The sequence below is a fragment of the Pleurodeles waltl genome, chromosome 2_1, assembly GCF_031143425.1.
Source record: "Pleurodeles waltl isolate 20211129_DDA chromosome 2_1, aPleWal1.hap1.20221129, whole genome shotgun sequence".
Lineage (NCBI taxonomy): Eukaryota > Metazoa > Chordata > Amphibia > Caudata > Salamandridae > Pleurodeles > Pleurodeles waltl.
Window position 1 is genome coordinate 122,247,132 of NC_090438.1, and position 13,551 is coordinate 122,260,682.

General features: G+C 44.1%; 1 protein-coding gene across 1 annotated transcript in view; it reads right to left on the bottom strand.

The window, feature by feature from the left end:
- Positions 1-12,255, bottom strand: part of CHRDL1 (chordin like 1) — a 632,262-nt gene extending 620,007 nt beyond the window's left edge. Inside the window, exon 1 of the mRNA XM_069211416.1 lies at positions 11,925-12,255. Coding sequence (XP_069067517.1) covers positions 11,925-12,021 — 97 coding nt within the window. The 5' untranslated portion in view covers positions 12,022-12,255. The remainder of the gene's footprint in view (positions 1-11,924) is intronic.
- Positions 12,256-13,551: the final 1,296 nt, after the last annotated feature.

Sequence of the window (13,551 nt, forward strand, 5' to 3'; positions counted from 1 at the left end):
TGTGGCCAGGTGACTCATACTTGGTGTGGTCAGGTGTAGCAAGTATTTAAAGCCACACCCGTCTTGAGGTGATTGTTTGCTGTCAGAGGTTTTCAGATGCAGAGTGGGATTCTTTGCTCCTTTGCGCTTGTTACGGGATAGTCTATTCTGCAGCCCAGCACTGCGGATGCCGATCCTAGAAAAGAAGCGATCAAAAAGATTAGCATCATAAAAGGTGGTAATGCGCTGCACTTGCGTGAACGGCTTCTTACCGGTTACCTTTGATAGTTGATTGCCAGATGTTCAGACGGGCAGCGCGCACGAGAAGGGCATATTATCAGTGTCCTTGGTTACTTGAAAATTTTCTGTCTGCTGAATAATAACGCTCATTGTCGTTAGCTTGCAATGACAGTACAGATTTGAGCGCGCGTTGGACAATTGTTATTTTAACTATGTACTATGAACATGTTTGTTATAGTTGAGTTTTAAGTAGCATTTTCGCAATACCAATCATTGCCTATGATTAAGAACACTCAGTGCTTGGCACACACTAGTTTCAAAACGTGAATCAAAGGTCTGGCCAGGTGCAGCATGTATTTAAAGCCACACTAGTCTTGAGGTGGTTACTTGCTGTCAGAGGTCTTCAGATGCAGAGTGGGATTCTCTGCTCCTTTGCGCTTGTTCCTGGAGCATCTATTCCACAGCCCAGCATCGCAGAAGCTGATCCTAGAAAAAAAGAGATCAAGAAGATTAGCATCATAAAAGGCGGTAACGCCCTACATGTGCTTGAAAGGCTTATTACTGGTTACCTTTGATAGTTGATTGCCGGATGTTCAGATGGGCAGCACGCTCTAGAAGGGCATGTTATTCTCAGAGTCCTTGGTTTCTTGAATACTTGCTGTCTGCCAGACAATAACTCTCATTGTTGTTAGCTTGCAATGATAGTACAGATCTGAGCCCATGTTGGACAATTGTTATTTTAACAATGTACTATGAACATGTTTGTTATAGTTGAGTTTTATGTACCATTTGTGTGATACCAATCATTGCCTATGGTAAAGAACACTCAGTGCTTGGCACACGCTAGTTTCAAAATGTGAATCAAAGGTCTGTTAATTCCATATTCAATTGTCACATTGTCACTGTGATGTAACAGTGATGACACCAATTACATACCAAAGTGAGCTTTAATATATTAATCCTATGCTCTCAGTGTGGTTAAAGCACTGAACTGTGTTCTATGCAATACTAACACGCTGCGCTGATTAATCCCTGAATATTTGAGAAATCTAAATACTTAAGAATGGATTTTCATTCTTTATTGCCTGTTATATGTCTATGATTGTGAGTGTGACTGTGTTTGAGAAAGTCTCATCAAGACCCAACGAGCAAGACGTACACTGAATTTCTGGAACATTTTAGCTAGGTCTTCCAGTGGGGCCACATTGACTTTGAACAAGGTGTGACTGCATGTAGATAGTATAGAAGGCTAAACATTGTATCTGGTTGCAGGCTCCATACTGTTACTTGAAGATCTCTAGAGAGAGGGCGGAGCCTTTCAAAACAGGAAAGGGGTCCCTGACAGGTATTTGCGTAGAGTCATTTTAGTATATCGGTTACATGAAAAGTGTTATTTGACTCAATTTATAATTCATTCTACGACATATCTGCTCTTCATAAATGAATGCTAGTCCCCCTGGTCCTCCCAGGTGACGTCCATGTTTCTCTCTCTCTCTCTCTCAACCATCCCCTTTCCTCCGGAACATTCATGTGCTGATCATGTACAAGTGGGAGGCATGCAATGTCTAGGTGGAGTTGGGAACAAGCAACTTGTGTCAGCATTGTGTCTCCGTGGGCCGAAAAGGTTAGTGCTTGGCATCTAGTCTATGCCACTGCACTATACGGCACTTCACTTTACTCCACTCTACTCCAGTCTACGCCACTCCAGTATATGCTATTCCACTCTATGCTACTACAATCTACGCTACTCTACTGTAAGTCACTCCACTCTCTGCCACTCCACTCTACGCTATTCCACGCTATCTCCCTCTATATCATTCCATTCTATGCCATTCCACTCTACATCCCTCCGCGCTATGCTATTTGACTCTACTCCACTCTACCGAACGCCACTCCTCACCACTCCACTCTACACTATTCTTCTGTACACCACTCCACTATACGCCACTCTACAACACTCCACTCTATGATAGTCCACTTTACACCACTACACTCTATGGTATTCCACTCTATGCCTCTCCAGTCTATGCTATTTGAACCTATGACACTCCACTCTACACCATTCTACTGTACACCACTCCACTCTAGGCCACTCCACAATACATGGCTCTACGTCACTCCACTCTATGGTATTCCACTCTATGCTACTCCACTTTCTGCCACTCCACTGTACGCCACTCCACTCAACTTCATTGTCACTGTGTGACACTACACTCTATGTTACTTAACTCTTCTGTACTCTATGACAGTCCACTTAATGACACTCCACACAGCGACACTCTAAGATTTCAAACACTTTTTTATTAAATAATAAAAAACATTGAAATATAACTTTAAAAAACAGAGGTTGAAGATTAGTTATAGTTAGGGAAACTCAATTTATTCTTTTCATAGAAAGAAAACTTAAACTACACAAACATTGGAAAATCAAATGCTAAAGTTATACCTTAAATTTATAATTTACACACCACCTTCAGATTGCTATAACTGTATTTATTTGATATATACAAACTAAACTTAAACTACACAAGCGTTTGAAATTCTAAAGTAATAGTTATACCTTAAACATAATAATTTACGCATTACCCTAAAAAACTGTGACTCGTCCACCTCCAAATACACTGTTGGCAACTTGCTAGTCTCACTAATTTAACTATAACTTCCTACTCTCCCAAGCACACTGTTTTAAAATGATTTCAATAGACGTCCTGAGTCTTGTTAGGAATGCTATGATTTAATGTGCTACATGTGATGAAATTTTAAAGGATATAAACAGTGTATGAAGAAGGTGTGGTTACACCATATAGCATCTGTGTGCCATGTAGGTGCTTTCTGCCTCATGCTGAGGCCGGTAAGCTCTGTACACCGTACGTACCGTATGCACGATATGTGGACAGGACCTAACTTAAAAAATGTTGCTGTGTGGGGAGGGGGAGGAGGAGCGGGTTTGGAGTGGGCAGGGCCTCATGCCCAGAGCTAAGAAGCACTTCTGCCTCTCCACCACCAAACCCCTTCCTCCAGAAAACAAGCTTGGTGAGAGTGGTGCCGATGTTCTGTGGAATTTTCACACCCTTAACAGATGTCAGCTGTGAAAAGCCTCCAAAAACAAGCTGGAAATCCACTCCTTACAGTGGCTTCCAGCTAATTTTTTGTGTAACCCCTTGTTATCGGTTGCTCACTTGGTAACCGTGTGAAGGAAGCCGATATCATGCGATACTTGCTGGCACCGTGTGATTTGGCATGTCTGGTGGACCCTTCTGGCCATAACAAGGATATGAAATCATCAGTGCAAGCGTGGTAAATCAGAATGTTTGAACATGACGACAGCATGTTTTGTTACCCATTTTACTTCTCCTAGAGAGGATGATTATAATCATGCATTGCACTGTTCTACAAAGCTATAATAGGAGCAGTAAAAGCTGCCTTGATCATTACTAGAGCCCTTCCAAAGTGCACTGAAAGTGAGTATGGACACCTAGCATCACAGCTCAGAGGTAGGATGCACAGTCCACACTTCTGCACTCTGTATACTACAGGGGCTCTCTTTGAAATACATATTTGGGGCCAGTGCTCGGTCGTGCATTAAGTACTTTAAATATCTGTTGCTCTGTGCCACTGTTAGCCAGGTCTGATGAACCTGTGTAGTGTGTCTGTGGCACTGTGTAATCAGCCACTGTTGCTTACTGTTTTGTTCCCAGTTCACCACACCAGTGCACTCACTCTCCCGCCACCAGCAACTGATCACCTATACATAACTGCATTGCAACTTCTGGCACACAAAAGACACACGTATTAGTACTACAGGAGTACTTTTTTTACATACTCTTACAGAACTTTGTGGGTTGCCTCAAAACAGCCATCTCCCTTTTGTGAAAAGGCAGCACTATACTAATGTACATAAATATTCCCTGAATATTCCCATTTTATGCCCATGTTAGATTTTGGGGACCTTGACGAGAAGGGGAATATGGGAGGCCCCTCTAATTTGCATACAACGTGACACATTCAGGACTGTTTGCATCTCTATAGATGACCTTGCTCCTGAGTTAGCTTTGTGCAAAGTCCTCCTGAGCCGCAGGCCCTCCCTCTCAGTCATCTAAAAACACTTTTTGTACAGCTCCCAAGGGGCTGAAGGTGTGAGAGTTGCTCATCATCTGAGAGGGTTAAAACTAAGGAGGAGCAAATCTGCGGATCATTGGGTGTCCCATGGTGCATCTATATGGCCAGCATGACTGACTGCAGGACAAACCCTCGGAATGTGTCTCCTTGCAACTGCAACCACAGGAAGGGTCCCCTCCCCAAGTCCTTGCCAGACTACACCATGGCTGCGAGGCCCACTTAAGGGGGTCCCTACCTGTAGATCCAATTCCAGTGACACACCTTTCTCTCAGTTGGATCAGAGGGGGGCACAAGAGGACTGGTGTGGTACCATGGCCTGGCAGTGTCGCCCTGGTGAGGAGCCCCATGTTGGTGGGCTGAGTGGTGGACCTCGGGCAGCTGCCCACACTGCCCCTCCCTAATGCCGGACCTGCAGGTACCATATAATTATCGAACATTCAGGCACAGTCTGTGGCACTAAATAAATATGTAACATTGCAGAAAAAATATGATAATTGCTACCCAATTTAGTGGTATTTATTTTATCGACTTCAAAAGGATGATAGGATGAACACACCAGGATTTGAGCCTATGACCATGGGATCAAACACAGATTCCTGGAGTGGATGCCTCCAGATACGGCTGCATAATATCAGATCATGGGCCTAGCTATCTTTGGTGCGGCAGGTACCGTGGCAGCGGGACCAAGAGATTCGTACGACTGACTGAAACTCAAATGTAATAATTTACTTCGATTAAACAAGGGGCTAGAGGAGCGTGGGTGCTGGTTTCCCAAGCCTCCCACTCTCCTGCATCCTGGCCATTTCTCCATTACACAAGCCTGGATCAAAGCAAACCCAAGGGCGCCCCCTGCTGGCGGGGAGGAAACAGTGTCCTCGCTGTCCTGGTCGTCTCTAGCAACACTTTCTCTTCTGCTGTCGAGACTTGAGAGCACCATGGCCCACGCCGCGTCCTAGCCGAAGAAACTCAATGACTGAAAGATAAGCGCGGAAGATGCGCTGAAAGGGAACAAACAACTCAAAAAATACCCTCTGAGGTGATGGGGGTGGTATCAAGAGCTGCAGCATATACAGCTTTGACAACCACCCTTTGTTGCGGTCATTCGCTGCCTCGCGATTGTTCATGTCCATTGACAGTCTCTGCCTTTCAACAGGGTGTTTGACATTGCAGGTACCTGCTGTGATTGGATGTGGTTAAACTTTATAAAGCGCTTTTGTTTTGGGATTAGATGTCGCGGCGCTAGGGGGTGAGTGCAGAAGCATACATCTGATATGATCTGATATGGAAGAAAACAGAAGTTTTTTTCCAGTAGCTTATGAGAAAGAAGCAAATAATTGGTTGACGGATGTGTGGAAGACAGCCCCGGGCTTCGGAAGGGAGCTAACAAAGGTCCTGCCACAGCCCTTGTACATTTTAGAGCAGGTTCCAGGCAATCAGAGAGCGCAGACGCCTGAGAGGGTAGGAGGTCTAAAAGCAGAGCCGGGTGTAATGTGGGACAGGTAAGTCCGTCGCTCAATAACATGAACAGCGCCTTGAAGAGAGTGTGGTTTTAAATGCAGACAGGAAGGGTTCTGAGGTGAATGGAGTCTGGATTCGTTAATGAAACCAGAATCAGGCGGGCTGCGGGGTTCTGGGTGACGTGACGTGAATTGAAGATGGGATATCAGCCTCTGAGGACGTCCGAGGGAAAGGGAATTACAGCAGTGCATTCTGGGAAGGACGAGAATCTGGACCGCTGTCGTCCTAAAATACCAAGGTAAGAGAGGTGGGGGGGGGGCGGGGGGGGGGGTCCTGATCTCCCTAAAAAGTAAAAACAAAACGTGGAAGTCGCTTTGCGCTCTCGCTGATAAAGGAAAGTTTAGAGTCAACATGCGTTGATGTCTGATCATGTGTGCAGTGTCCAGAGATGGTTCAAGCCAGTTTTACACAAGTGATCTGTTCCCTCGAGGCCTCTTCTGCGCATGCCTGCTGTGGTCTGCAGGGGTCCGCCACACACATTGCAATGTTAATCAAAACAAGGCGTTTCGTGTTTACATTGCTGGGTAACTGTATGGGATGGCCGAAGGAAGAAGAGCCATGCAGTCCATGGAAAACCTTTGGCCTTGACCACGACCGCTAGAATTATGCGGCATGGGAGGACCATATGATGCGGCAGGGTTCATTAAATTATGCAACAAGGCAAATGTTGCCTCCTTACTCGGCACATTTCGTGATAGTATGACTTTATTATTTTGACATTTTTTTTAAACATAACATTGTTTGGGCAAAAGTGTTACCTCATTAGTACCAGTTAAACACCCAAATATAGCAATAAGTAACAGAAAGGTGACTTGTCATCCTTTTCAAAGGGTCTCCCACTTTGCGGCAACAGGGATAGCACCGTTTTTATTAACTTCTGATCCTTTTAAGTGAGAAACCATTGCTTTTGTTAAAATCTGCAGATTATGCAGCAGATGCTGAATTATGTGGCAAATGTGGACAACCCTTAAGTAAGCGGGAAACGTGCCCGAAAATCGCATAATTCCAGTGGCAATGGCCTTCGCTGAATTCTCAGTTGCATTTTTGGAAATCCCTTTCTCGACTCAACATAAAACTGCATATCGTTGCAATGTGTTTGCAAGGGCATGCATGGTGTTCTTTAAAATGAAATATGCAGTATTTAGGCAGAAATGATGGTCTCTCAAATGAAACTGTGGCGACCGAGATATATATTCCCAGAAATGAATGTGAGTCATTATTAAATAAGGTCTAGGTAAGTGAATCGAAATGAACACACACACTCACACATGCACTCAGTCATAGAATCACACCGAATATCTCGCACACACATATAGCCAAAAACCGATCATGTTGAAATTAGAGGCACCAGGTATTGGCTGCACTTCTTTTCAGGCAGCAACCTTGTTGTCTGCATCATTTTTTGACTCCAAAGCTGGAATGATTAGGGGCCAGATGTATCATTCTTCACAATAGCGCTTAGCTGATTACGATTTTTAGCGAATAGCAATTAAGTAATCGCTATTGGAATGTATGAAACTCCAGGAGTTTCATACTGCAATTCGCAAGGGCTTGCAAATGGACCTACCTCATTAATATTCATGAGGTAGGTCGCAATGTGCGAGCCATTGCGAGTGGCTATAATCACAGGGATGGTGGCCTGCTGGGCTCAGCAGACCACCATGTCTGTGATTGTTTTTCAATAAAACAATCTTTATTTTTTTTTTAAATGCAGCCCGTTTTCCCTAAAGTAAATCGGGATGCGTATAAAACTTTTAAATGAAAAGTTTTCTTTTCATTGTTTAAGAGTAGGCAGTGGTCCCTTGGACCACTGCCTGCTCTTAAAAATCATCTTTGCATGCATTCACAAAGGGGAAGGAGTCCCTTGGGGACCCCTCCCTCTTTGCAAATGGGTTACCACCAATTTGAAATTGGTGGTAACTGTGATCGTTTTGCGACCACATTCACGGTCACAAAACAATCATACATATCTCTGCGATTCAGTATTAGGCAGGGACGCCCTTGACACGCCCCTTCCTAATACCTAATTTGTATGTAGTCGCAAATCTAATTTGTGATTCGGTAACAAGTTACCGAATCACAAATTGGACTTGTTACATACCAAAATGCATTTTTTCGATCGCATTCGCAAAAATGTTTGATCCATCTGGCCCTAGATATTTTTGTATTTGCCAGTGTGCTTGTCTATCAATTTATCAACTCACACATGCACAATTTATTTACCGCATAGCATGACCCACAGAGGTGCTCTATTGCCTCCCTCTCTCACAGGCTCTGCTCTCTTTCTCTCTAACTGCCTGTTTTCTCATCTATTTCTCCTTCACTTTCGTCTCTGTGTATCTTCTCTCTGACATCTCGTGTATCATTTTCTCTGCCTCAGGGCCTGTCATCTCTCTTTCCCCTGTATTTCCATCTGCACCCCACTACTCTTTAGCCCCCCTCTCTCACAGATGTGTCATTCCTCTGCTCTGAGGTCTATGACCCACTCCCCCAACCAAGAAACGTTTTAAGGTATGGGCATAGTTAAGGCATGGGCATAGCGGGCTCTGGCCTAGGACCCCGGTCTTTCGGGGGGGGGGGGGGGGGCTGATAGAGTAAGCTCTGTTCTAATGATAGTTTTGACCCTGATGACCCCAAATAATTCTTAAACGGATTGTTGTAAATAGCATTTTCCGTTAATGTATTTTTAATGTGAATATTGTATGAGCCTATTACAGACATTTTGCAGACAAATTTGTGTTTATGTTTTGTGCAACCCATAAAAAAGTTTTTTTGAGACCAAAACAGGACCTCACATATGAGAAATGGGAGCGTGTCACAGAGACTATCTGCAGTGATATGAGTGACCTGCTGCTGTGTCACGACCTTGAAAATAAACATCACTGTCCCTGAATATTAGATGTAAACGCATTTAGAAAGTGGACGGTGGGCCTGTGCACTGTCAGTGATCTGGCCAAAGAGGGCGTGAAAGAGCTGAAAGTGGGTCATAAACTCAGAGCTGCTCCGAACAGGGCCTCCCAAAATACCTGAGGCACAGGCCCCCCCAAAATCCTTAATACGATCACGTCCCTTCTCCAACCCCCATTTTGCAGACTATCTTCCACTTTCTTCTCAATGCATCATCTCTCTTCGATGTTTCCTGTATGGTCTTCACTGCCCCAGGTCCTGCCATCTCTCTCTACGTCTCTCTCCCAGGATCTGTCATCCCTCCCTTCCATATCCCTCTGCTTTATGCTCCATCGTCCCTCTCTGACCCCGGTGTTTGCATCTGATCGGATACTCTTTAATCCCTCTCTGTCCCAGGATCTGCCACCCCTCCGTTATGTGCTCTATCATCTCTCTGACCTGTGTGTTGTCATATTTTGCCCACTTCGCTTTCATCTCTCAGTGTAACATGCATCTCTGTCTCTCTGTGCTGTCTCCTCTCTCTCAGTCCCTGCCTCACAGTCGATCCACTGCTGTCTAATCATTTCCTGTCTCTCTAGTCCTACGTCACCTTTACCGCCCCCCATGTCACCCCCTCCACGCCCTAGCACCTCTTCCTGTCCCTTGAGCAGCGCTTAATTTGATCCGGTGGTTTCCGGTGCAGAGCACCGGCACTTATTTTTGAGGGCCGGCGCTTAGTTTTCTGCATCAGGCATTTGCTGTGAGCGCAAGACACATATGGGAAAGATGGAGGTAGAGAAAAACGAAAAAGCCTCACAAAGGGAGAAAGCAGAAAGCTGCAAGAGTAAGCTGAAGGGGCGGGGAGGGGCTGTAAATGTATTAAAGAAGCCAGAGTTGGCTTTAGGCATACCCGCTCTTATTGATCTGTCTTCGCACATTTAATTGCAGCAGCCGCGTGTTTCACAGGAGAGCTGTGGGCACCGGCACGTGTTTATTTACAACTTAAGCACTGCCCTTGAGACTGCTTACACCCTCCTGTAGCAGCCCTCGCTTGTACTCACCCTCACACGTAGAATACGTGGTGCCGAGGGGTGTTGTGACATGTAGCAGCAATATAACTCTGTTAGTCAAACTATTCACCTGTGTTCACTTGGGGCATCACCAACACCGTGAAGCAAGGCCGCCCCCTCTGCCTCCCTCAAACTACCAGTGCGACTACAGCGGCTTCTCAAGTACCACCCAAGGCGTCTGGGCCGGTCTCACCTGCATCACTCGCATCACGCCGATAAGCACAAGTTAATAGCATCTTTTCCTGCATTATTGCTTCACAGTTGTTAAGAAAGTGCTCGCATGTCTCAGAAGAACTGCACTCGTGTCAATGGGGCAGAAGATGCATTTCACAGCATTATTCAGATGTAATTATTCGGGATGATAAAAGTCACAATAACGCGGCTCAACAAAACAATATAACTCACAGAAAGAGAAGAGAAATATGATGTGTGGTGCATGAATAAAGTAGCCATGAAGGGCGCATTGAACTTTAAAAACCGCATAAATCCTGCATATCTGTTGCTGACATGGGGTTGGATATAAAACTCACAGCTCGATTACCACTCATTAGGTTATAACGATGCCTCATGTTAACGAGTTCTGGGCAACGTAAAACATGTTTAAAATCACGCTCAGCTAGTTTACACAGCAGGCCGCATTCTGACCCCTCCTCGGATACCATTTAAATAGATTAGTACTCAAATGTAAACCACTGTTTTTTTCATTAGAACCAACCTGCGTAATTATGTTCCTTAAGCAATAACACATATGGTTGCGTAATTTTATGTTTTTTATTTGTGCTAGCCAACTCGTGATTAATTCTGAGAATGGGCCTATTGGAAGAGACACGAACGAACCACGTTTAACCCAAAACACATAATGCACCAGAAAGACTTCTCTTTTTTCTCGCCTAATCAGATCACATAACATTGCTGCAGTAATGATTAAAGGCCAGTACGAGCATCTCTCGGAGATGCACACACCGTGAGACCTGGAGTGAGCGCATCGCGTGTTTCCCCACTTCCGCCTCGGATTGACCTACCAAACTGCTGCAGATTCACTTTAAATGCTGTTTTTCCAGCAATTAATATAAATTAATCTACGAAGGTGCTAGTGAATCTGCCTGTTTGGCCTCACTGACCATTGCATCTGAAATATATCTATGTATCTGCAAAATTGCTGCTTTTACAGCCAAAAGCTTATCAAACACCACGGGTCAGCCCACACAACATATGGAAAATAGAAAATAAACTGACATTTGTGTTCATTAAAAACATGCATGTTTCTATGAATATTGAGATAAGTATTAGGATAATATTTGCTGTGTTATGTGATGTCATTACTTGTGATAACGAGTGCACATTATTAGCTTTTGATACCTGCATTGTGCAAGACTAAGGACAATGACATCTAAGCCGAGCAAAAAAGCAGATATCAAAATATGTTCAAATCAGCAAAGCCCACAAAAAAACCGTAGTTTTCTGAGCTCATCTTAGCATTAAGTAGTTCATGGTTGAAATTATAAATTATAAATGTTCACGTGGATGTTTCTGCGGCCCCGTTCCACTACCTCTCTGTTTGTAATGGAGGTTATTCGCGATGCAAACACAGCTCTTGCTATGTATTTGTCTGACTATCTACGGAAATGCACATTTTATGTATACATATATATGTATACATATGTATATATATAATTTATTGTACATACGTAGTTTTTTTTATCAATCAAATGATAATATATACATAAGTGATTCTATTTGCGTGTGTGTTTATGTACTGAAATAAACATTTTTTCAGTCTTTACCATTTCTAAACGTTACAAAAGCGCTTTGTAGTATAGTTTGGCAGTGTTTGGTTCGTTTTTAAGTAGAATAACCTGGAACTGATGTGTAAATATTTACAATTTCTCATCTAAGTGTTAAAACTGAGAATTACCCCCCAAAAAGTTAAAAACTCTTTTAAGTAGAGGCCCGCGAGGTGCCTGTGCTCCGAGTGAAAGGGACCCACTTGCTGTCTAGTCATGCCCCCCTCCCGGCTGGTCTCTTTGCCAGTTTCCCTCTGCACTGCAGATGCGGTCAGGTCATTTATAATACACACACAGACATAGAAAACGCCTGATTAAGGCTACTTACGTTTGACTTGCTCTGATTTGCATCCTTCAAGGAAAAGCAGGAGAAGCACAGAGGACACGATGCCTCTTGAGTAGCCCAGGGTCCACTTCTTCCTCATGTTTACCAAGCGCGGAGAGGCTGCAGGCTCACACTGTAGGCGCTGAATGCCGGCGCTGTCTGGGATGAAATATTAAAGGGGTTTACAGCACAGCTCCTGGGGCAGTATGTACGAAGGTGCAAGTCTAATTGCTGCCTGTGGCCAGGCTGCTTAAGCTGCCAGGTTAAATCCAGCCGAGGAGCCCCCTCTAGTGGAACCTTCGTGCATTGGAGGTGAAGTGGCTCCCACCTTTTATTGGGAAAGAGGTGACTGGAGTTTCACTTTCCGCGGAGACGTGCTGCGGTTCTGAAGGGGCGGTGTCAACATTTAGAGCCCATAAAAGCCTACTTTTTCAGGTTTAAACAAATACGTTTAAATAGAAAGATAGATCGAAAATGACAAGAGTTAAAAACTAATGTTTCTGGTTTCCCGATGTGCACAAGTTGCTCAAAGTAAAATGAAATATGATGTAAAAAATCGAACAAGCACATTAAGATTAGTGCATAATTTGTTTTTAAAAAAGGAACAAGTGCAGATGTACACTTTTCTTTAAGAGCCTGCTTCCAGTGCTGCTGAATACTGTGGCTGCTGAAGAACAATTTAAAGGTTTACCAGTCCTGAATCCATTTAATGTTTTTTCTTCGCCCCGACTATGCTTCCGTCCCCGTATTATCGCTGCTTTCTCCCTTTGCATCGTATTACCATCTTTATGTTTCCCCATCTTTTCCCTTTTATATCTTTTTTTCTCCTTTGCTCTGGGTTAAAGTCTGATGATGAAACGTAAGTCGTAGTCCGCAGAAATCAGTGTAGGTGTCCACCACCTGCAATCACAGCACACATTATGCACCGGTTTAGATTGGTAGTTATCTAGACTGGTGGCATTCGTAAAACAAGTATTTTCAATGCCAATAGGTCTGGCTTTAATGTGCTTCACTGTGCAATCTAATGAGAACATGTCTCATCCTACTGTTTCATGGATCTTTTACAATTTTCTGTTTTGGTGCACAACTAGGTGAGCGTGAGAAGGGGAACGAAGCCCGTGAGAGGGTGTTTGGTACTGAAGTTGAGAATCAAGATGCTCAGGACAAGACCACTAATAGTCTTGTGCACCATGCAAAGTGTCCTCCACCAGGTCGGTTTATTCACTCATATTCTGCATCTCCAAGCGGTGATCCAGGTCTAAGTATGAATCCCTAGAACCTGATACCTCTGTTCTATCTGCATTCAACTTCAACAAGTTGAGCAATACAAAAGCGTGTAAGAGCATGTAAAAGACTACTGTAGGATTACTGGTTTTGGTACCCATAAATGCTTTTTGCAGTCTGCTGGAGGTGGATTTAATGCAACATGTGTAAAGGAGAAATTGGCTACGGCATTATCACCTCTGTGCCATACTTGGCCGTCCTGCTCGGATGTGGAATGGGGATGTACAGCTGCTCTCTATTGTGAAGGCAGCACTGGTCTCGATGCAAGCTGAGCAAGAATCCTGCTGTGATTCCAATAATCCTCTCAAGGAAATTAGTTGCCTCACATTGGAATGCCTTAGGGCTG